Source organism: Eschrichtius robustus, chromosome 15, assembly GCF_028021215.1.
Source record: "Eschrichtius robustus isolate mEscRob2 chromosome 15, mEscRob2.pri, whole genome shotgun sequence".
Taxonomy (NCBI): Eukaryota; Metazoa; Chordata; class Mammalia; order Artiodactyla; family Eschrichtiidae; genus Eschrichtius; species Eschrichtius robustus.
The window spans coordinates 31,539,601-31,565,245 of record NC_090838.1 but is presented as its reverse complement, the minus strand read 5'-3'; the positions used below and the strand labels follow the sequence as shown (position 1 = coordinate 31,565,245).

The following is a 25,645-nucleotide window of genomic DNA, read 5'->3' as shown; positions in this document are numbered from 1 at the left end:
TATCAATTCCCAGAACCCTTAACAAGTGTGGCTGGTCTAACAGGTTTCTTGCAGCACGTCTCACGGAAGTGGGCTTGGGGTTCAGTCCAGTCCAGTTCTGGCTGACTATCTGGTACACCTGTGAGTCTGCCCTGTGTGGACTGGCCTTGAACTCCAGGCCAGCCTAGGGTCATCCAGGGCCACCCCAGGGATTGCAGCCATATCAGAGCCTGGTGCAGATGGGACCTGGCCCCAGCCAACTGCTTATTGGCCTATCCATTTTCTGCCACCAAAAGCATGCCCTGAATGCTTCAGAAGCCTAGCACTTCCCTGGGGACAGTCCTGCTGTTTCCTGCACTGCCCATTCTTGTTCATCTCCGTCGAAAACACATTTCTCCTCCCCACTGCCTGGCAAAACGCTACTTGCCCTTCCAAGTTTTATTTCATTCTCATCTCTTCTACCTGGGAGCCCCCAGGCAGTGCTTTCCTTCTGTACCAAGTCTCTTAGTTACATCTACTTTGACATGATTTTCCAGGTCAGTGGATAATATTCTGGCTGATTCCTCCACTAGACTGTGAATTCCTGGCAAGCCCAGCTATACTGGGGAGGCATTTCTGAATGACCAAATGACTTTGGACTCGTCTCAGTTAAGCCACTTGCTCGTGGGCTTTTGGTCAATGTTAAGAGTCAGATGAAATCTGAGCTCCTAGAGATTTCCTCTCTGCTGAAAGTGGGCCAGACATGTGAATTCTTATATCACTGAAGGGTACAGTAGAAGTTACTGCCCTTTTTGAGGAAGTTACAAAGGAATAATACAATTATTTGTTTCTTAAGCATTTCTGAGAAAGGAGGAGGAAAAAAACCCCTATAATTTCAGTTTGTGTCATTGGGCAAACAGATATAATCTATGAGGGACCAGCTAACGTATGGATATGTAAAAGATAATTACAAATTTTTCATGAGCTCTGAAGTTGTTGCGACTTATTTACTTCTGTAATAGAGTTCTAATGAATTTGAAGGGTGGTGGAGATAGCCGTAAAATGTTATACTAAGAGCCTTGTAGAATCACAGAATGTAAGAGTTACAAGTGACCTTGCAGACCAATTATTGGTTCTTAATCATGAGTGCATAATAAAATTTTCACTGGTCCACAGAAAACTGAGATAGATTTGGATAATCAGCTGTCACATTTCTTTAAAAAGTAAGAAAAACTGGGCTTCCCTGGTGGCGCAGTGGTTAAGAATCCGCCTGCCAATGCGGGAGACACGGGTTCGAGCCCTGGTCCGGGAAGATCCCACATGCCGTGGAGCAACTAAGCCCGTGCGCCACAACTACTGAGCCTCCGCTCTAAAGCCCGCGAGCCACAACTACTGAGCCCATGTGCCATAAGTACTGAAGCCTGTGCACCTAGAGCCCGTGCTCTGCAACAAGAGAAGCCACCGCAATGAGAAGCCCACGCACCGCAACGAAGAGTAGCCCCTGCTCGCTGCAACTAGAGAAAGCCCGTGCGCAGCAACAAAGACCCAACGCAGCCAAAAATAAAAATAAATTAAAAAAAAAAAAGGGGGGGCTTCCCTGGTGGCGCAGTGGTTGAGAATCTGCCTGCCAATGCAGGGGACACGGGTTCGAGCCCTGGTCTGGGAAGATCCCACATGCCGCGGAGCAACTAGGCCCGCCAGCCACAATTACTGAGCCTGCGCGCCTGGAGCCTGTGCTCCGCAACAAGAGAGGCCGCGATAGTGAGAGGCCCGCACACCGCGATGAAGAGTGGCCCCCGCTTGCTGCAACTAGAGAAAGCCCTCGCACAGAAACGAAGACCCAACACAGCCATAAATAAATAAATAAATAAATAAATAAATAAATAAATAAATAAATAAATAAATAAAAAGACTATTTCAAAAAAAAAAGAAAAATTCAATTTAAAGGGTCATTTTTTATTCTGAGCTTAAATTTTCTCCACTTTTGCGGTGTTAATATATTCTTTCTTTTATGCAAAATGGTGATTATGAATGGTAGCTTCAGCTTTTTTTTTTTTTAAATGTAGCCTACTTATCTCTGTTCCTTATTATTATCCCAATTGGTTAAATGTTTTTTAATTGAAATATAATATGCATATATTCCCAATTAATTTTAATAGCCCTGTTATTTGTAATAGCTTTCCAGCTTGGCAAAATGAAAAGTTGGGCAACCCCAGATAAGTTTCCCAAACTGTTTTTTAAATAAAATTTATGGGTCTGATTTATGTAAATTTATGAACCCTGATTGAGTTCAACCTCCTATTTGCAGAAAAGGAAATAAGAGTCTATAGAGGTTAAATGTTAAAGCATTATACATGCACCCAAGGTCCCCTAGCTAGTCAATAGCAAAGCCAAGACTAGACGCTGGGCTCTTGCCTCCCTGAAAGTCCAGAGATCTCACAGCTGATTCAACTTCACAGGTGTTCAGTATTAGTACAGAGCATAGAACTTGATCCTAAAGCCACTTACAGTGGAGAACTGAGATGAACATGAGTTCTATGCAGTCAATTAGATTGCATGTTAAGCTGTACTTTGCTTTGCCACAATTATCTCTTACAATCATGACAAATAATCTTCACCTGGTATGAGTTATGCATTTTTTTTTTTTTTGTGATTTTCATCTGATCAAAACTCAGCAGGATAACATAAAATTTTATAAAAATACAGAAATAAATATGCCCTTATTTCATCACCTCCATGTATAAGCTACTTAGTTCATTTTCTTCCTTATCAATCAGAAAACAGGAGCTGCCACCATTTTTCCCTTGCAGTTCACATCACATAGTTCTAATGCAATAATTCTGCATCTAGGACAAGATGGGCCAGCTTATTCACTTCCATCTATTGAGCCATGTCAATATCAGAAGATAACACATTACCAAGACAAACATAAAAGCCCTGGAGCCAGAAAAACATTCAACACTGTGATGCCAAAAATTTTTAATCCGTGTATCTTGATTCCTTATTATTATTCTAATTAGTTTTGTAGTCGCCTTGTTTATGGCCGTTTCTAATTCCTGCTGTTAACTGAAGTTGCTGTTCAGTATGCAGGCTCACATTCTTTTTCCCCTTAAGAATTTTGAACTAGCAGCCATAAACACAGCCCTATTGTTTTAAAGATGCCGAAATAAAGACGCCCAAACAAAAGCCCTTACCTAAAGTAAGGCAGGTAGGTGCCCAGTAAACTTTAGTATCTTACTTGGATCCCTGGGTCTTTCTTTTTTTCCAATTTTGAAAATTTGAAATAATTTTAGACTTACAAAAATGTTGCAAAAATAATATATCTATGTGGACCCTTCACCCACCTTTCTCTGCCCTTTTTCTGCCTCATGATCCAGTCTAGGATCCCATGTTGCATTTGATTATTGTATCGCAATCTCCTCCGTGACTGCTCCTCAGTCTTTTTTTGTCCTTCACGATCTTGATATCTTTGAAGAGTATTGGTCAGTTATTTTGTAGACGATCCCTCAATTGGGTTCATGTAATGTCTTCTCCTGAATGGACTGAGGTTCTGCATTTTTGACAGAAAGCCACACAAGTGATGTGCTTTTTTCAGTGCATCATATGAGGGGGATGTAATGTCAATAGTCTTATTACTTGTGATGTAAACCAAGTAACTAACAAAGATGGTGCCCTTGGCTTCTAATTGCTCATATTGTATCATCTAAGCCCTTTATTGGAGCAGGGGTGACAACTAAGGTAGTAGTACCCTTACACAGAGTGGGAACAGAAGGGACAGGTCTTTCTGACCTTTCACACGTAGCTACCATAGCAACGGGCTTCTGGAGGGCTGGCGCCCTAAACAGAAGCCTGAGAGAACAGACCACAGGACATAAGCCATCTGATAAAGGAGCTATGAGGTAACACATCCGAGAAGTCAAGTCACTGTCAGACACAGGCAAGGGACCTGGATCAGGCAAGGGCAGCACGAAGGTGGCCCTTCCTCCAGAAGGCAAACTGATCCAGAAAGTGTTTGTGTCTTTCTAGATTTCTGTTCTTCCTTCCCTTCATCCTCTACTTTTGTTTACTTTAGTTTTCTTTGACGATGCCTTCTAATTCAGCTGATCTCTGATTTTAACAAAATCCCAATAAGAATATGTATCTACTGCTTTGGGGATAATTACTACAAGTTAATTTCTATAAACTGCCATAAATAACAGCACCCCTGCCATTCATCTTGTTGTCATCTACCTGTCCCCTGGAGCCAGATGGGGGTACATGTACAATCTAGTACAAAGCTATACCCGTCAATCCTGGAGATAACACATGAACCAAGGTTCTTTCTTTCCTTTTTTAAATTGAGATATAATTCACATACCCTTTTAAAGGGCACAATTCATCAATGCTTAGTATATTTACAAGGTTGTGCAACCATCACCACTGTCTAATTCCAGAATCTTTCAGCCCAAAAAGAAATCTAGTACCCATTGTCATTCCCCATTCTCCTCTGTCCCCAGCACCTGGCAACTCACTAATCTACTCTCTTATCTCTATGGATTTGCCTACTGAACCAAGGTACTTTTGATCCCAAATAATAATAACCAAAATGATCTCAATCCACTAAACCTAGGAGACACACACACACACACACACACACACACACACACACATATGAAATTTGACTCTGCCAACACCTCGCCTTCCCTTTTGGTACGCAGAACTCCTCCTTCCACCCCATCCCCTTAACTGTGTCTCGGAGGTGATGTATCTGTATTTGTCCCCCTCAGGGTACAACCCATCCAACCCTTTCCTTTCCTGTCAAAAGCCATGGCATGTTCTATCAGCGTCCTGCATCTGTGAGGTAATGCTTGGGTCAATTTATCTCTGCTAAGATGCTAAGGAGTAACAGACTTACATTTTAATGGAGAACTTCTGGAGTCTATGGCTCAGCTAGGATGACCATCTGACCCAGTTTTTTGGGATTATCTCAGTTTATGCCTGTTGCCCTGGCAAAATTATTAATAGCATCCCCTTTCCCTCTCAAGAGTGTCCTGGTTTGGGTGCTTAAGTATATGGTCACCCAACCATAACTAAAATAAATGACTAATCATGGTAATTATAGGCATTGTGTCAGGCCAACAAGGGAAATATATTTAGGGAAATGAAGTTTTAATGTTTCTCACACTGCACCCCAGCTCTGCATTCCCATAAAAGGTTTAAATTCACCAACCTGTAGGAATCAGGGTTTCATCCACAGGCAAAAAAGCATCAGCTTCTATAGTGACTTCATGGTCATATATATTCGGGGAACCCTGGGAGAGAAAAAGTAGAGAAAGAAAAGAAGGTTTAATGCTCAGTCTTATTTTATATATTTGCTTTATAACTTCTCCTGCAGAAATGTTTTCAAGTATTGACGAAAACTGTAGAAATCCCATTTGACCTATGATGATGATTAATTCGTTCATTTAAGTTAGGTAGATAGGGGCTCAAAAATAGCAGCCGATACATTTGGAAGAAACTTTCGAGTGTGACCCCAGCGTGCATGTTCTTTTCTGAATGGAATTATGAAAGTGAAAAGTCAGAGAAACAAAAGTGGTTTGAAAGCCCTTTGGATTTTGACTTATTAGCAGAGGGTTTTCTTCTACTGCCCTCACATGCCAGGCAAACAAAAGAGCAAGCGTCAGTGACCTGTAACACACAGGTGCTGGGCAGCCAAAGCATCACCTCTAGGCTCACTAGGGTGGGCCATGTCACCCCTTCTCTGGCCTAGTTCCCACTCAGAGGACCCACTCCCTGCTCCATGGCAGAAGCCTGGAAGTCAGAACTGGGGTCCCATCTCCCCCGTAAAGATGCAGCCTGCCCTCCTGGCGGAGTCAAAGGCTGGTCCCTGAAGCACTGGTCAGTGGTCAGAAAGGCCTGGGGTCTAGTTCTGGACTTATTTCCTTCAGTATAAAATTGGGCTGATGTCCCCATTCTGTCCAGGGTTCTTGGGGAACAGTTCAGTAAGGATGTGTTGTGTTGTTTGCAAACTGGAAAATACACATATATGTTTCTAATAAAAAGGATTACATTTTAATAGCGGTATTTTAAAGCTTCACAGCAAAAGATGTGGAAAGGAAACCAAGTGAGGGCTTATGCTGAGTGAATGCTCAAAAATAAACGAAACCAGTGGTTTGCAGCTAGGGATGATTTTGCCCCACAGGTGTCTCGAGACATTTGAGACATTTTTGATTGTCACGGCTGAGGGTGGTCATGCTACTGGGGAAGCAGTCGTGTGAAGAGGCCAGGGATTCTGCCAAACAGCCTACCATGCTCAGGACAGCCTCCGCACCCCGGCAACACGGAGTCATCTGGCCCCAAATGTCAACAGTGCCGAGGCTGAGAAACCCTGAACTCAGCTAAATCGAAGGCTCCGAGGGGTTCCTGAGAAGTGAGCAGAGAGAGGCAGAGCGCTCTGGGTTGACTGAAAACATATTCTGCTGTCAGAAGGCCTCAGCCACACAACCAAATGGAGTCGTCCAGAGGACAAAGGCCAAGATTTCAGAGGCTGTGAGAATCGATGTCTAAACATGAGAGGAATTGGTTTATTTACACTACCAGGAGGCTCTGTTTCTAAAGAACTATGATTCCCTTGTACTGTCCCAGCGGTCAAGGGTAGGAGTGGGTGGGAGACAAGGCTGGGGCAGAGGCTTCTGCCCACACTATCTCAGCCTCGTGTTTGGTCCCTGATCTGACCTGGGGAGGCAGGTCCAAAATGGGAGTGGCCTGCACTCCTGCCTAGAGCTGTTCCAGCCTAGAGGGGTCTCTCTCCTGTGTGGCTCTCCCTACTGTCACCTCATGCCTCAGGCTACTGCCAGGACCGAAGAGGCCCCTGGGACTGAGAGCAGCAGCTGTCACGGAGTGAGAATTTGGGACTCTTTCTTTGGCTCTAATTGTTCAATGCTTAGTTCAAGGTTGAGTAGTATTCCATTGTATAAATATCTCACAACTTATCTGTTCTCCTATTGATAGACTTTTGGGTTGTTTTGAGTTTTTTTTATTATTATGAATAGAGCTTCTTAGGAATTTCCTTGTTCTGTTTGTTTTTTAGCACTAGGGCAGGAAGAAAATGATTCAGTATGAAAATCACACACCACTAAATTGGGTCCAAGATGTTGGGAAGAAGCCTGGGAGGAGAAGGAAAGGAACACTGGCTAGGCACCCACTCTCTGAATTGTTGGGTCATTAAACAGCAGTAACATTCCTTCAGCAAAGGAAGCACGCTTTTCATTTTATGACTCTTCTGACCTGCAATAATGCAATGTCTACTCTGGTGGAATATTACTGTTGGATTCTTTTCCTTTTCAGGCTGATGAAAACTTGGCAAGGAATGCTGATTCACAAACAGAACTGAGGCCCATCTCTGAGTTCAGTGTTTGCTTTGGTTAACTTTGGCTGCTACTATTTGTAACATTAACCATTTACAGAGCTCACTGTGGCTTGGATGGGGCTTTAAAGACCTTTTTGTGCATTGCCACTACCACTTCCTTACTTCAGCTCTTATCACCTCTAGCAGGATATAACAGACACTATTGGTTACGACCCAAAAGTTATCTCAACTCCATTATCAGCACCCTCCCTTTCCCCTGGCAGAACACTGACTTGTTGATTTAGCCTATGTGAGGATATATTCAGGGAAAGGACCTGCACCCAGGCCCCAGAGGACAAACTTTGATTTGTCTAAGCCAACCATGGTAGTCTAATTCCCTTGCTGGTGATTGGGTTAAGCAGAGCGTAAGACACACTTCTGGCCAACAAAACGTGAGGAAAGTCTGCTGAGGAGCTTCTAGAAAAAGTTTTGCTTGTTCTTAAAAATGGAACATTAGAGATATGAAAAAAAGAATAGTTCCTTTTTTTATCTCTGGACATGACTATATGAAGAGGTGATTCATGGAGCTGTGGCAACCATCTTGTGACCATGAGGGGATAAGCTGGAAGACAAAAACCATAGCACTGAAGAAGCAGAATGGAAGGACAGAAGAATTTGGGTCCTTGATGACATACCTACACAGTCATACCAAAACCAGAACTATTGTTTTTCATCTCAAATTGCCCCGGGCCTGCTTTCATAGCTCTTTAGATAAAGTTTCAGTTAAAAAAAAAAGTTCTCCCAGTTTTGTGTTAGATAAGAAAGGAACAGCCAAAAAAAATCAACCAACCTGCAACCTACATACCTTTTCCATTCTTTGAAAAACACAGTGCTCTCCTCCCCCTAGGCCTCCGACACTCAAACTTAGAAGTGATGAGTCAAAGTTTGACCCCCAAGTAGGACAAAAATACTGCTTATTAAATTTAAAAAACAAACAAAAAGAAAATATATAAGATGAGCTGACTATTGTAAATATCAAGTTTCGAGCTATTTACCTGGGGAGGGTTTAAGACACACAATAATGCTTTTCCGGGTAGGGCAAGAGATGTTCTGAAAATGCAGACAGACCCCTTGACCCCAGGCCGGGTAACTGCCTACCAACCCTTACCTGATGCTCCAAAAGGCTGGTGGCCCTCACCCACCCCATCCCTGAAGCTAGAGGCTGTGGATTTGCGTGTGGATTTGCACTGTACTTACTAAGACAGCACACAGAAGGGAGTTGACCCTGACCGCCCTTCTGTGTGGGGTCTGTGATCTGGGAAACTATTCAGCCTCTGGAAAAAAATTTAGAAATTTTTAGGAGTCACTCCAAGTCCTTGTAGGATTGGAAGGGTGGAAAATTCTGGTCAGGAGGGTCCTCCTCTCACGTAAGCAGAAAGAGCCTTAGTGAACCTTACGTTCCCATTTTGCATCCTTCACTGGAACACATTGGCAGAGTAATACTTCACGCCTAATTTCTCTTTCTATTTCTGAATCTATTCCTTTAGATCACCCCCTTAGTTACAAAACTGTGGAAAATAGTGAAAAATCACCATGATCTACTACCCACATAAAACCATTAATATTTTGTTCTATTTCTGTCAAGTTTCTTTCTGAACTTATTTTAAAAAGTGGGGTCTTTACGCTCATGATTGCAGTCTCTTATGGCTTGTGCGTGTTTATTTTGTGTTTATTTTTTGGTTTGTCTTTAAGATCTCAAGAAGGATGGTGGAAGTTCCTGAAGATAAGGAACAAGCGAACCGTCTTTCTTATTTTCAAATTATGTCAGAACCAATTAACTCATGCTATTTGAAAAGATTCTAGAAAAAAAATCAGCATATCATCAACAAACTCCTAAAAAGTGTAAAAATGCAAGATATTACTAGCTGGCTGTGAACATCGTCTTGTGGTAGGAAATCATGCCAAAGCGATTCAAGTCTAGTATACAATGATGAGCTTCTTAAATGAAGAGAAAGTCATAGATAGAATCTACAGATTTCAGCTAAGCCTTTTATTCTGTCTCATGTAATAGCCTCCTCAGCAAGCTAAAATATTATCATTAGGAGGAAATGAGGTAGTTTAGAGGGAATTACCTGAGGGGGGCTGTCAGTGTCTCCACACCACTCCTAGGGTGGGCCGTACAGCGGGAGCACACAAACATTGGCAGCATTTATCTAAAGGGGCTGGGCTAAGCACATCTTCAAGGATCCAGTGATGGAAAATGCCTTAATTGGAAGTAATTTTGGTGGGGGGGCGGGGTGGTAGGAGTGAAACTGGGGAAGCAAATGTAAGCACTTGTTACAATTAGATGACAGGGAGTTCTTTAAATAGCTTGTTACCTGTCTGAGCGTGTGGGGCAGCACAATGTACTCAAGGTACTCATTTCCCTATAACTTCCATTTGTGGACCACCTACTAGGAGTCAGATGCTTTGCTGGGCACTTTTCCTCATCCCAGGGGCGACCCCATCGCCAGGGTAATTCCATACTGGGTTAGCCTCTCCAGTCACTCCCCCAGGTCATTCCACAAAGCACAATGCAGGAGAGAAGAGGCAAGTGACACTTCACACTACAGCAGGTGATCAAAGGCAAGTTCACCTACCTGGCCTGCCAGGTTGAAGTAAGAATGGTTGGTCAGATTGACCGGAGTGGTCTGACTGGCCTGTGCTCGGTAGTTGATCACGAGCTCCCCGCCATCCAGTGTGTATGTCACCCAGACATTTAACTCTCCAGGGTAGCCTTCCTCACCATCTGGACTGACCCGTGAGAACTCGACTCCATTTGACAGCACCTGAGGGGTCCAGAGGACCTGGAAGAAAGTGTTTTTGAAGCTGTTTAGTCACTCCAATCCCAAGCGAAATGCCACATTTCAATATTTAAAGACAACTTGGCATCTAAAAAGTAAAACAAACTAGTGAATATAACAAAAGAGAAACAGACTCACAGATACAGAGAACAAAGTAGTGGTTACCAATGGCGTTACCATAGGGGTAGGGGATTAAAGGTACAAACTACTGTGTATAAAATAAGTAAGCTACAAGGATATATTGTACAGCATGGGGAATATAACCAATATTTTATAATAAATTTAAATGGAATATAATCTTCAAAAATTGTGAATCACTATGTTGTACACCTGAAATGTATATGTAATCTTATATGCCTTACTGAGTGCCCATTATGAGCCTGGGCTCTTTGCTAGAACCTTCGCAGACACTATCTGTTTCAGGGCTGACGTAAAGTAGGTGCCATTATCCTCATTTAAAGATGAGAGAATGGAGGCTCAGAAAGGATAAACTGCTTGTCCCAGGCCACACTGCTAATAAAACGGTGGATTTGAATCAAGTAGTCTAATCCTGAGCCTGCTTCCTTATTCTACACCATCAGAGGACAAGGTAGCCAGAGACCTCCCCAGTCCCTTTGGGGAGCTCTGGGGTCACTAGGAAAGGGGCCCTTTGCAGACATGAGACCTCCATTTGTTGGGTGCTCGCCAGCCAGCCACTGACCTGGTGCTTTACATAAACCATTTTATAAGGTAAGGATTTAGTTGAACCAACCGAAATTACCATCTTTATAGGTCAAAACAGTTGAGCACTGGCAATTTCACATGGCTCCAACTAATATTATTACCCCCATTTTATAGATGAGCAAACTGAGTTCAGGGGAGTTAACTTGCCCACTTCCACCTCCCACATTCCAGGGGATGGAGTAGAACCCTTTCATAATTCATGCAATTGTTTGAAGGGGAGAAATATCTTGTTTAAAGTCATACATGTAATTAGTGACAGAGCTAGGATTCAAACTTAGCTTGACAGTCTACACTATTCCACATCTTACTTTCAGTCAATGTTTTGTTCCAATCTTCGTTTCCAACAGCAGAGTTGAGGCCAAACTCTGTCATTGCAAATAGAGCTGGAAGATAATAACTTCTGTGGGTCACAGGAATGGCCCACGAGCCCAGGCTCTGCCCACCCACTCCTGGCATGGCCTGGATCTCTCTCACTGACACTGCATTTACCAGGAAGAGGAGCTCAGTGGGAACGGAGGTCTCCGCCTTCACCTACAGTGAAAGCAGCTGGTATTTGAAACAAATTCGCTGACCTTAGTAAAAAATTAATTTCACACCCTAATTATCTCCCGGAAATGTTGCCTGGTATATGTGTGATTAAAAAAAGAAAAAGGAATCCCCAAACGGAAAATTTTAGGAATAAAATATTTGAAATAAAATCGTCTTAACTTGCTACCTAGTTTTTTTCCTTTAGAGAAAGGACACAATAGAAAGATTTTTGTGTAAAGCAATATTATCAGATTAAGCGGAAAGTATAATTCCTATTCACGGGAGGATTTCCCTGACCCTGTGGTTTCCAAATTTCCTGAAAATTTCCGCATTTGTATCTCTAGGCCTACTTACACCATTTCTAATCCTGTCAGGTTATTCAAATTTCATCTTTAAAAAAATGTGTTGGTATAAATAGAAAAACACATACCTGCAAACCAACAATTATTCAGTAATTGTTGAAACCAAATTGTTTAGGGCAACTTAAAACAAAGTCCATGTGATACTACTCATGTTGCTACATGAAAACCTAGTGGCCTAAAACTTTCAGTGGCTCCAAGATTACATGCCAAGTCTTTCCCCACCCCTCTGTGGGCTGTTGCACAGCCACTCTCCAATATCCACTTATTAAATGACCTATCTTTTCTTCAAGAACAGTTCAAATCCAATCTCCCTAGTTGCCATTAATTTGTCCATACCCAGTTCCTGTAGCACACCGCTGGCATCTGTATTATGGGGCTTGTTGCCTGCAACAGTTATGGAAGAGTCCCTCACTATACTGGAGTCTCAGGAATCCCCATCTCCCTGGTTCACAGAAGGGGCTCAGTTAACACATTGCATAGAAGGACATGAATGCTATCCTTCTGCGTTTGTTCATACAGGGCACGCCCCATTACGCAACCCCACAGAAAATTCCATGTGCAACAGGTGAGCAGAACAAGCTAGAACAAGGCGCTGAGGCTCCCCTGAAGATCCCTGGCCAGACAGAGCTGGGCCTAACTTCCTCTGGTTGGGGTTTGCCCATGGCCCTGGCATATTCCAGAGACCCTCTGCCCTAATACTGCCAGGACAGAGGATACCCTCTGCCTTCATGTCTCCCTGGCGTGAGGAGTTCCATCATGGAGGAAAGGGGAAGTGATGGGGCAGTCTGGCTCTGAACCACAGACAGGAAGCTGGTAGGACAGGGGAAACAGAGAGTGACCAACTTCCTTCAACAGCATGGGTGGCGGTAAGAGGTAGAAAAGAAACAACTGGGATTCTTAACTGCCATACGTGTTCCTGTCTTCTCTGGCTTTTCTCTAGGAAGTAACCTGGGTGGTATAATTTAAAGGAAAGCTAACTACCAAAATTACCTCTCTGAAATTAGACTAGTAACAGAATCACCGGGGTTCACCTGCAGGCTCCCACGCAGCTAGGAAACAGGAGGGCAGGCATTCCTACCTCAGGGAGAAGCTGTTTGATCAATTTGTTTTCCTAACCTGGTTTTCCAGGGATTCGCTTAGGGAATGGGAGTTTTAACGTGGAAAGGGGGAACCGGGGAGGATTGAGGTCATTTTGAGGCATGAGGCACTTCTTTGGAAGGGCAGCCTGGATGTGGCACCACAATGCGTAGGGAGGGGGCTCACAGACAGAAACACGGGGTGTGTTGGGTTGGGGGCACCCACAGCAGCATGGCGGACACCAGCAGTTGTAGTATAGGAATGAGGGCTTTGGGTCAGGCAGCCCAACTTAGGAGTTGTGTGGCCTTTCAGGGCCTCAGATTTCTCATTTGGCGACAGTACAGGGTTCTAGTGAGGGTGGGAGATGATATGTGCAAATGCCTTGTGCAAGAAGTGGTGGGTATTATCTTTAATCCACTTTTCTGTTGTGCCTAAGGTCAACCAGCCCTGATGTCAACACTGTGAGAAAGATGCTCCCTGTCTTTCCTAAAGGCTGTCGTCCTTTCACTCGGGGCTCTCCTGCCTATTAGAGTCAGATGGGCTAGGGAAGGGTGGCTCCTGGACACAGCAGGCACATCTGCTCCCCCAAACCGTGGGAGCAGCCTCTTTCCTGCATCACCTTACCATGCATTTGCTCTAGGGCCTAGGGTTGTGCCTGGCAAATAGAAGGTATGCTTGAAGGTACTCAGTGAAGTGTGCCAGGTGAGGACTCTTGTCCGATGCCCCCAACTCACCTTATCAAACCCTCTGACTCCTCCATGCAGGCTGTTGGGCCCGTTGTTAATGGCCAGCTGATACTCCTTCCCGTCCAACATGAATGTTCCTTTGGCAATTCGGTTGGCCACCCTGCCAACCACTGCTCCAAAGTAGGGCTGCTTTTGGAGGTACCCTGCAAGGATGTGGGATGATGGTGTTTTTTAAAACTTTAAACCAAAGACAAGGCTCACACCACTGCCCACCACTTCCTTCTGAGGGCAGCTGCAACTTGGGCATATCTGCGTCCACAGGGAAGCGAGGAAAAATGGTGTTCTTTACACATGACCTTTTCCCTTTCCAAAAGCAATTCATGTTCTTTCCAAACATTTTAAAAGAGCTTTCTAAAGCACAAAGAAGAAACTTAAATCATCCTGATCTCATCACTAGAGAGAACTGTTAGTATTCTTATGTATATCTATGTATGTATACCTTTCCATCTTTTAGTATATGTGTGCATATGCTTTTCTTCTTATAAAACTGAAGTCTTCATATACATGTTGCTCTGTAATTTGCTTCTAGGCCAACTTTCTTAACTAAAAATTATATTTTTGTGTAGTCTTGAAAAGAAACTATCTTATGCTTCTTTTTTTTAAAAAATCATACAATTAGTACATGAAAATTTCCTTTAATGAGCATTAAATACCCAAGTATATAGAGTAGCCTTGCTGGAGGAAACACAGGACACCTGTTAAATCTGAATTTCAGATAAACAGTGAATAACTTTTTAGTGTAAGTATGTCCATATTATTAGAATACATGGGACATTCACATAAAACATATTTATGGTTTATCTCAAACTCAAATTTAGGTGGGTGTCCTACATTTTTATTTGTTAAATCTGGCAAGCTTAATAAAGAGTAAAACATGAAAACCATCCTTCACTTCTCAACTCCTCTCCTTCCCACTGATAATCACTGCTAACAGTCTGGGATATACACTTCCAATTGCTTGTTTTTGTTTTTTAAATTAAGTACATATAAGCACAAACAAATACACGAACACACACATATTCTACATAAAGAGACAAACTACACATATTGTTCTGCAACTTTTCATTTATCAAATGTCTTCAGATCATTCCATGTGACTCCATATCCATCTACCATATCCCTTTTGATGGGGATATGGCATGCTGATGAGCATAAACTGTTGTTGGGCTTTTCTGGGTGGGGGCGGGGAGGGGCGGGGCCATAAAGAGTGGTGTAGCCAGTGTCCTTGTACTTACAACGTTATGCATGGGCATATTACAGTAACTTCCTTGTCTTTAAGTTTCTCTCTGCTATAATCTTTTAGTTTAGATCATCATGGCAGAGATTAAGGTTTGGAGGTAGTTCATTTTTTTGTATTATCGCTAAGATTACTTTCTGCTCTATTTTTCACTCAGTTGTCCTTGGAACTCCATCCCCCCTTCATGTGGTACTCTGTATCCATCACACCTACTGTGGGTCAGAAGAGTATGTGATTCAAGTGCATGAACTCTTTTTACTATGGCTGGAGGGGCTCTCAGGATATGGGCCCTGAACCTACTGGGCCAGTTATAGGTCACACGTTCCCATTACTCAACTGGTTGGGCATAAGTGAAACATTAATCACTCTCTTCCAGGTCTTCCCTGGTTCACTTCCTTGCCAATCTGCAGGTCCTCAGGGTCCTGCGCATAGGCTCTCACAAGAGCTAACAGTTATTGACCGCTTCCTAAGTCTCAGCCACTTTCTAAGTGCTCTACATTTAAATCATTTCATCCTCAGAATACTGCTATAAGGTAGGCAGTATTATTACTCTCGTTTTACCGGCATGGAAATTGAGGACAGAAGGTTAAGTAACTTGGCCCAAAACACACAGCTAGTTAGTGGCAGAATCAGGGTTTGAACCCAGGCAGTCTGGCTCCTGAGTACATGTTCTTAAGCATCACATTATTTGGAGAGCACATGGCCTTCTGGTTAATTGACCTTACCACCATCTCTCAGCACAGGCAAGGCTGAGTCTCCACCAGCTTCCACCTCTCTCCCCACCTTCCTCTCTGAAGCTGTAGCTTTAAAACCCCTTACATTGAGTAACAAAAAGGAGTCTCTAGGACTTCCCTGGTGGTCCAGTGGTTAGGACTCCGCGCTTTCCCTGCTGAGGGCGTGTGTTCCATCCCTGGTCAGGGAACTAAGATCCCACAAGCCGCGCAGCATGGCCAAAAAAATAAATAAATAAAAATAAATAATAATAGGTCTCAATGTTGTTTTCATTTGCATTTCCCTGATGACATATAATTTCATTTGCTAATCGGGAGCTCAAAAATGTGAAGAAAAGCAGAATTTTTGTTCAAACATTGTTTGGCTATATCTCTTTTTGACTCCTACATTGATTCATTCAACAAGGGTACACCAAGCCCCTACTCTCTGCCAGCCACATGCTTGGCATCAGAGACAAGGACGAATTCAACAGCAAGGTTGCTGCCTCATGGGCTTGCAAGAATTCCCTAAGAAGGGACCGCTTTCTGGCAACAATTAATAAGCCCATGGAGGTAAGAAGCCCTTGGTTTAGATGAAGAGTTTTTAAGGATTAAACCATAAGGACAGCAGAAACCACTGCTCTCAACTGTCTCTGAGAAACTCTTCAGAACACATGGATTTTATACTCTTTTCACATGTTACTAAGCTTTTAAATCAAATCAGAATTACAGAACGTGACAGTCCCCAAATTCTGATTAGGACTAAAAAGCTTGCTTTTGAAATGCAGAAAATACTGTTTTCCATGAAAAAGGGCAAAGTTTCTAGGTCAAGCCATGAATGCTGATTCAGTCAAGTCAGTTGCTGATGTAGGATAAAGGGTAGAGAAAAAGTTTGTCCCTTTTTCTGGGCAAGGGACTGGCCAGAATATATTAATAAATGCTTAACCACGGGGTAGGGCCCTGTCCACTCCTCAAATATCCCAAGGATCCCAGCTATGACACCCACCTCAGACAGCCCAAACTTTAGCACGAGTGCCCCAAATCTCAAATAAAATCACTCAGCATTCTCAGTCAAAAACTCCACACCTGAGTGACTTTCTTTCGGCTTTCTAAGGAAAATAAACACTAGTTTAACTGGCAAGCACTTTAAGCATCCCAAATATTTTATATATTTTTAGATGGCTGCTGGTTGTCCCAGAGGAATCTCCGTGCCATTTTGTGCACAGTTAACAAAGTGAAATAAAAAAGTTCAAGGAGTAAGAGGGAAGATATTTGGGGGCAAAGGAAGGAGAGGAGATTAAAACGATTAATTGTTCACTATAGTCAGACATGATCACAGCCAACAGCACTTTAATCCATTTGGTTCAAGTGAGGAAACCATTTGGTTCAAGTGAGATCTAGAGAGGTTAAATAACTTGCCCAAGGTCACACAGCTTTAAGGGACAAAGCAGAGATTTTAAACTAGGAATCCTGAAAGCTCCTACAAGGACACACTTGGGCATCTGCAATATTAAACTGCAACCTCTAAACTGGTCTCTTTTCCTCCCACTCCCTCTTATAAACTCAGGTTTTCTAAAAACACTAAGTTTATTTTTTTCTAAGCTTTCCATAATGGCTCTCATGGCAGTAATAGCTGGGTGTTGGTGGCGACTGGGCGGAAGATGAAGGGGAAGGAATCGCATTGATTGCCTGGGTAGGTTATTTACACCTCTGGCTTATAAGCAAATATCTTCATCACAGGTTTTGAAAGAAGTCATAATGACTGCAGGTGGGACATGCAGATGAAAAACATTAAAAAATATTTTCAATACAAAAAATGGCAGAAAAAATACTTCACAGGAGGCATTACTGATTTTTCTAGCCCATAACTAAAAGATCACATGATTTACCTCTTTAGAATTCTACAGAAGAAAGATCTCATTTTCCTAGGGAGAATTTGAACTATTCTGACCTCCAGTCATGGCCATCAGCCAAGTAGTTTATAAAATCTATCTGGGAAATTAGAGGTAGTTCACATCTAACCTGGCAATTACAAAAGGACCATGTCTCATGGAATTATCCATGCTTAGCTCTTCACCTTGGCTCAAAACATTTTTGGAACATGGTAATGTGAAGATAACCCCTTACTCACTCTGTCACATCTTATTGCTTTAAATTATTTGCCTCAGTTTGTTTATATAATACTTACATACTCAGACGTTCTAAAAGACTGTACAGTGAAAATCTAGCCTCCTTCCTATCCCTGTACCCCAGCTACCCAGAGTCCCTTCTTAAAGACATCCTCTGTCGCCAGTTTCTTAACATGGGTTTTAATACACTAGAATTGATCAAAATAGTAGCAGACTGCCATTTCACACAATTCTGATTGAGGCAGTTATACTTCCTGTAATGACACGTATGAAGTTCAACCTCGAAGATGGCTGAACATATCAGAAAGCCTTACTTCATATTCTAAATGCTTCTTTATCTTTTGAAAATAGCTTGCTCCCCTTTTTAAATAAAAAATTAAATTATCTAAATTCTAGCATAGGATTGAAAATGTCTATCTTTATCTAGCACCTAGAATACTTTACTTTTTTTTTTTGGCCACGCCACGTGGCTTGCCGGATCTTAATTCCACGACCAGGGATGGAACCTGTGCTCCCTGCAGTGGAAGCTTGGAGTCCTAACCACTGGATCACCAGGGAATTCCCAGCACCTAGAATACTTTAGATGCTTTGATTCGACCTGGCATTTTGTGGTGCCTGTGACACATCCTGATAAGAGAATGCTATTTAACTTTCTCAAGAGATGTTAATAACATGGGGAACAATACAGTCAATACAAGCTAGATCATTGTAATCTGAGGGGGGTCTATTTTTTTTCTCCCTTTTAAGAACATTTGGGGATAATACTTTCTTCTACCTAGACTCCCACAAGATTCATAGACTCACAGAGACGATTGTATTATTGCCCTCACAAAATAGGCACTTCTATGCCTGCTAAGAAACTGGTGCTTCCCAGGTGCCACATCATCGTGGCACATGTTTCATATGAATTCCACAAAGATGCCTTGTGCTTTAAGGGCCATGTGACTCTTATATGAGAACTAAAATTAGTAAGAAGTGAGTGTGTGTATGAGTGGGAGGAGGGTAGGGGGAGGGTAGTTACCTCCTGAATGGTGATAAAGCAGAGATGGAAATGGGGTGATAAAAGCAGATGCTCATTGCTTATCAACTCCAGCGCTTTACTGGCTCAGAAATTCTAGGTTATCTATCCAATTCTCCTTGGACTCCACTGGGCAATTTTGCACCAGTCAAGTTATCTCTTTGTGATTCTGGTTCAGCCTAGCAAATGGTTATGCTACTAACAGAGAGAGGTGACTCAGCAAAAGTGATTCTAAAGAATCCTCTTTTGTCATTTGTCAACTCTCTTGCTTTCTGACTCTGAAGACAGAAGATAGGAACACCACCCCCAGAAGTAGAAGGGGACGTGGAGAGCAAGGGGAAGTGGAGCTGATTTTCCCCAGCCCCTGCACCTTCCTACCAGTGAGTCTCCTATAATAGACTCGCTGAAATCACCAAAGAAATTCTGCTGAAGGTTACCTACCTCCTTCTCCAAGCCAAGCTGTGGAGGCTCCAAAGGAGCTAAAGACAACCAACCAGAGGGCAAGGAATAGGATCCTCAGAAATATTTTTATAATACATTTTGCTAAGGAAATGAGGAGCCAATTTTATCCTCCTAAGGGAAAACCAATACTCTCAGTTTTCTTGACCTCCAACCATGAGCTATGTTACATATCTAAAGAACCAAACAGACAGAAAAACAGACACCTAAAGGAAAATCTCAAGCCTCCTCTTAACAGATTTTGCCCATGCCCCTACCACTGAGCAGAGAGGATTAATTCTCAATCAGTTGCCCTTTGCTAACTTTATTTCGACCTCATTTTCTGTCTAGCTACTTGCGTGTGCCAAGAGATAGCAAGCACTATGTACATTATCTTTTGCCCCAATCAAACTGCAGTGTGAGTTATTTATGTATGCAATTATTTGGCTAAGGTCTATCTCCACATCTACACTGCAAGCTGCATGAGGATGGGGACCTGTCTCATTGAATGAGACAGTTGGATCAACAGTGTTTGATCAGCTCAATATTAAAGAAACAAACAACCCAATCCAAAAATGGGCAGAAGACCTAAATAGACATTTCTCCAAAGAAGACATACAGATGGCCAAGAAGCACATGAAAAGATGCTCAACATCACTAATTATTAGAGAAATGCAAATCAAAACTACAATGAGGTATCACGTCACACCAGTTAGAATGGGCATCATCAGAAAATCTACAAACAACAAATGCTGGAGAGGGTGTGGAGAAAAAGGAACCCTCTTGCACTGTTGGTGGGAATGTAAATTGATACAGCCACTATGGAGAACAATACGGAGGTTCCTTAAAAAACTAAAAATAGAATTACCATATGACCCAGCAATCCCACTACTGGGCATATACCCAGAGAAAACCATAATTCAAAAAGACACATGCACCCCAATGTTCATTGCAGCACTATTTACAATAGCCAGGTCATGGAAGCAACCTAAATGCCCATCAACAGACGAATGGATAAAGCAGACGTGGTACATATATACAATGGAATATTACTCAGCCATAAAAAGGAACGAAATTGAGTCATTTGTTGAGATGTGGATGGATCTAGAGACTGTCATACAGAGTGAAGTAAGTCAGAAAGAGAAAAACAAATATCGTATATTAACGCATGTATGTGGAACCTAGAAAAATGGTACAGATGAACCGGTCTGCAGGGCAGAAGTTGAGACACAGATGTAGAGAACAAATGTATGGACACCAAGGGGGGAAAACCGCGGTGGGGTGGGGATGGTGGTGTGCTGAATTGGGCGATTGGGATTGACATGTATACACTGATGTGTATAAAATTGATGACTGATTAAAAAACAAAACAAAACAAAACAAACAAAAAAACAGTGTTTGAATGCAGGAATTAATACATGTTCTTAATTGTCTACGGATTCCCACAGAACAAAGTCCACCCTAGCTATAAGGAGACTCGTTTCTCGACAGTAAGTTGGTCTTCCGCATTCTTTCAGCACATAGTTATTGATCAGCCAGGAGGTGATCACAGACCAAAGCGGATAAGCTTCTGCACCCACTAAGCTTACCTTATGGAGCATTTCTGAAACAACCAGACCTCAAAGAGAATCTGATCAAGGAGAAAGTAGAAGACGCACGTCTTTGATCATTTTCCTTCTTCAGAAAGGGCAGGAGGAAGAGCAGGGGGCCACACCCCCTCTCAGTGCAGAGGCCTGCACTTTCCTCTCCCGCCCTTACAAAGATCCGGCAGTTCAAAGATCGCTCCAGTGTTGCTGGAGTTTTATCTTACCCTCAACTGACTTTTTAATTAAGACAAAGCCTGAATGTATAAACAGAGGCCAAGTCCTACGGCAGTTTCTATTCATTTTGTCTATTTCCAAACACTGGATCGCAACACAGTGAGTTAGCCGGATCCAAGTACTCCTGATGGTCACAAGATCCGTACTTCCCCTGCATCCCTGCATCGCGAGCAAGCTGTGTGGGGCAGTGTGCCAGGTGGAACTGGGGCCCGTCCGCAGCCCGGGGCGGAATTCAACCCACCTTCCAACTCAGCAAAGCCGAGCACCAAGTCTGAGGCTCTGCCCTGCCTGTCTTTAACCTCCAGGGCCGTGATGGTGCAGCCCCAGGAGATGATGTCTACTCTCAGCTGGTCTGACTGCAGCTGGAACTTCTCCACCGTCCCTGCCCCCAAGGGCAGGTCTCCAAAAACGGCTCTGGTCACCGAAACCATGGGGAAAGCCAGGGGTGTGCAGCTCCTCCAGGTCCTTCGAACTCCCGCCGCCAAACCTGGAGCGGCAGAAGTTTACTGGAGAAGGGGCGGGACATGGCTCAGACTCCTCCCTTTTCTTGCCTGGATTTAGGGAGTTCCTAAATCCGCTCCTGCAAAAAATATCCTCTGGGAGCTTTCTAAATCATTCTTTTGCCTGAGGGTGGCACGCAGGCAAAGTTTCCAGCCAGGCTGGCAATTTCCAGCTAGTTCCTTTCCTTTACTAACGCTGACTGCATTGCATGTTGGGAATGGTAGTCTTTGGAAGGTGAAATTGCATGTTGGGGCCTGTAGTCTTTCTAAACCCAAATCCTGAATCTGCAGGGCTCTACTGCCTTCTCTGACACGAGGTTCTCAACATGCAATGATCTGTTCATTAATGGTGGCTAACTTTCAGATAAAACGCTGAAAAATGAAGAGATCAGAATTAGGAATAGTGAGGGAAGGAAATGTTGGGGGCAAATTTTGGTTTTTAAGTTAACTCTTTGATCCAGACCGGAAAGAAGTACAGAGGTAATTTAGAGAAGGGGTAAATAATTGCAGTTTTCTCTGCACACTGACTGAAGATCCATTCTGTTTGTCCCACACAAACAACTCTGAACATGTTTCTGTTGGAGCCACTGCCAACAGCCTGGACAGGGTCACGTGTAGATGGATTAGGGCCTAGTTTATATGGAGGCAATCTCTGACTTTCTTTTCTTCAGGGAACCGGGAAAGGACCTTGGGTATATACCCCTTCTTGTTCCTGAAATCCAAAGTTCCTTTAAGAAAGGATTAAGGATAAGTATTTATTAAGGTCCGCATTAATGTCATATACTGTACTTTTATTATCTACTTTCCATAAGCAGAAAAAGGCTTCAAGTGGGACTTCCCTGGCAGTCCAGTGGCTAAGACTCTGCGCTTCCAGTGCAGGGGATGTGGGTTTGATCCCTGGTCAGGGAACTAAGATCTTGCATGCTGTGGGGCGTGGCCAAAAAAAAAAAAAAAAAGGCTTTAAGTATGCACTGCTAGAAGAGAAAAGACACAGAGGTCATAAATAATAGTTATGCTTTGATGTGCGTCACAATTATCTACAGAGATTTTTAAAAATGCATATCCCCAGGCCCATACCTGGAATTATGGATTTTGTGAGTCTAGGGTGAAACTCAGGAATCTGCTTTTTTCACAGGTTCCTCAGGTTATTCTTATGCAGTTTATCTGGGACCAGACCTTGAGAAATATTGCTCCAGGTTTTGATGGCTAATCTCAGATTTTTTTTTCCCTCTGATGGCAGAGGACTAAGATAGAGCTACCAAAAGCCTTAATAGGATTGTCAGATAAAATACAGGGGCCTGGGTTATTTCTTTGCTAAATCTGTCCAGACAGTACTGGGCCTAGGAAGGGGGAGGATTCTGGAAGCCAGATGACATGTTTTATTTGACCACCTGTATACTCAACTCATCTTTGCTTGACACTGCTTTTTATTTGGTTCCTAGATATTTCATAGGGGATCCAACTAGACTGTGGTGAAAGCCAAAATGCATCTATGACTAGGAAATTAGGAGAATTGGGATCCCATTCCTGGAATCAGATGCTAATAAAACATAACAGTCTCTCAGCCCTGTCTGTGTAGTTTGAAGGAATACTTAACATTCTTGCCACAAAGCCTCAATTCTCATTCATGAATCGGGGGAATTCTGATAGCAAAGGAAAAAGAGAGCTTGCAGCAAGCTTCAGTGAAGCATAGCATATAATAACAAAAAGACCCAAACAAGTCAAATTATAGACTGCACTGTACTCATACAATAACAGATAGGCACTTTTGGTGCTGCTTCATCAGAAATTCCCATAAACTCTGCCACCCTCATCAGCCCACTTAACATTTATGTGTATGCTGATTCATACACAAGCCCTTTCTGCAATGCTGTATTAGCAAGGATGTCTTAGAATCTCTTCTGTGAGCAGGAAGACCGAATTTTCTTTTCTCAGTCACCAGTTCTCAATGTTCTGCCAAGCTCCTGTTGTCACAGAAATAAATAAATGCATCTGGATGGCCAAAGCCAAGTGTCACCAGTGGGTGTCTTGTAGCTTGGCTTGTTGGAAAATGAAACATACCATGATGTCTCTCTAAGAGCTACACTTCTTGATTTCATTTTCCTTTAGCTTTGAAGGGTTTAACATATTGTCCCAAATAGGACTACTTTGTGCTAAGTCAGATGTCAGGCACAAATCTTGATTTTTCTTACCAAAATATCTTATTTTCTTAATCTCACAGTGATAATTTAAAGGAATATATGTGCACTTAAAAAGAAGAAGAAGAAGAAGAAGAGGAAGAAGAAGGAGGAGGAGGAGAAGAAGCTGAAATCTAAGGAAATATTCTCCATCCCAAATGTTGGATTGGGTTAAAAGCAAGGTAGTAATCTTGAGAATGATGAGGATGAAGCATTGTCAAATTTTAGGGGGTATTTACTTTTATTTGGGGGATAGGGGCTGAGGGTGAGGTTATGAGGCAAAGGGAGTGGGAACTGTGACATTTAAGTCAAAGAGGAGTTACTTAAAGTGGATACCTTTTCTTTCAGCCAGAGAGTGAGGCATCAGGGTGGACAGGTCAAGAATAAGGTCTGTTTTTCTTCTCAGCTGGAGGTTAGTCCCCAAAGCTGAATGCTAGGAGAGTCAGGAATGAGGAATCAAGGCCCTTGCTCCCTGGGCCCCGCCTCCTCTTTCTACATAGAAACTGCAGGTGGGCTGTTCCTAGGACCCATTAGACCCTAAGCCCATAAAGATGTCTCCAAAACCTTAAACTATTGACAGGCTGCTACACAGAGGAAACTCTCTGAGATATAATAATAGTAAACTCTCTGAGCTATAATAATAAAACCAACTCACAATACCTCACAGTTTGTCAATAAAGAGACCTAGAATAGATTCTCTTCAGTCAGGTTGATACATTACCACCCTTCTGTTTCCTTTCTCCTTGCTCAGAACTCCAATAATGTTTACTGTCAGTTCTCTTCATCAGGTGCTCAGTATGCACTGTCTTAGATCATCCCTTATCTTTCCATGAATACATTTTGTTGTTGTTATTGTTTATTCAACTATTGGCTCCCTGACTCAATTTTTTGACTTATATATTTTTTATAACCCAAACAACACTATATTTGGTTTCAGATGAAAACTACTTGTATCTGGAAGCCAGGCATACTTGGGAGAATGCAGTCAAGTTCATGAGAGGTAGGATTCTTCACAGTTCAATTCATCTCCATTTCATCAACAATTTTGAAGGAGCTGCTGGGGAAGGTATTATGGGGACAGGTGAGAAGTTGCTGAGGAAGACAGATTAAATTTTGCTGTATGACGTGTTCATTTATCAAATAGTCAATAAGTATATGCCAGGCACTGTGCTAAGTGCTGGTTGTACACTGGTAGGTAAAACATGATCTTTGCCTTCAAGATGTTTACAGTCTAAAGTGATATAATGTTCATCTCTATCCTCCATAAAAACTTCAGTAAAATCTTCAAAATTCAATTCATGGTCAATGCTAGATGAAACAAAGTACTGGGACTGGCCTCAAGATAGCTATAATTTCAGGCTTGCCCAAAGATGATCAGCCATATTGGGAATATTTTAGAATTCTCTAGCACCAAGCACAGTGACAGACAATTTTAGATGCTCAATAAATAATTATTCAACGAATACATCATACATTTATATATACAATTTTCTAGTGGAGAATTGGTTCTGGTGCCAGAAAACCCAGGTTCATGAGGCAACAGAACTTACTGTCTGGGCAATTTGTTCAACCACTTTGGACCTCAGTTTCCTCATCTATGAAATGGGAATAATATCACATGATTGACCCATCCAATTGTTAATTGATCACTAGTAAATATTAAGTACTAAAAATTTACTGAGCACCGTGATAAGCACCCCAATGAGTCAGACACTGTTACCTTATACAGAAATTGAGACTTAGAGAGATTAAGTAACTTGTTCAAGATCACATGGTTAGTAAGTCAGGAAAACAAGATTTGATCCCGGGCTGCTTGACTACAGAGATAGGAGCATTTAACTACTTCCTTATATGCTGCCTAGAATTGTGGTCAACTGAGAACATGGATTCCAAAGCACTAACTGAATTCTAAAACATCACACTAATGTAAAATATTCATCTTCTAATTTTACGGTAATTGCAAGTTTTAAAACATCAGTTTCTGGAATTAGGTCACACTGGGTTCAAGAGGGCATTGTATTCACTTACTGTAGGTAAAGAAGGGCCCAAGGA

General features: G+C 42.5%; 1 protein-coding gene across 1 annotated transcript in view; it reads right to left on the bottom strand.

The window, feature by feature from the left end:
• GALM (galactose mutarotase) overlaps positions 1-21,566 on the bottom strand; it is a 52,427-nt gene extending 30,861 nt beyond the window's left edge. The window contains exons 1-4 of the mRNA XM_068564313.1: positions 21,158-21,566; positions 13,553-13,707; positions 9,925-10,131; positions 5,168-5,249 (exon numbers count right to left, since the gene is read on the bottom strand). Coding sequence (XP_068420414.1) covers positions 5,168-5,249; positions 9,925-10,131; positions 13,553-13,707; positions 21,158-21,347 — 634 coding nt within the window. The 5' untranslated portion in view covers positions 21,348-21,566. The remainder of the gene's footprint in view (positions 1-5,167; positions 5,250-9,924; positions 10,132-13,552; positions 13,708-21,157) is intronic.
• Positions 21,567-25,645: the final 4,079 nt, after the last annotated feature.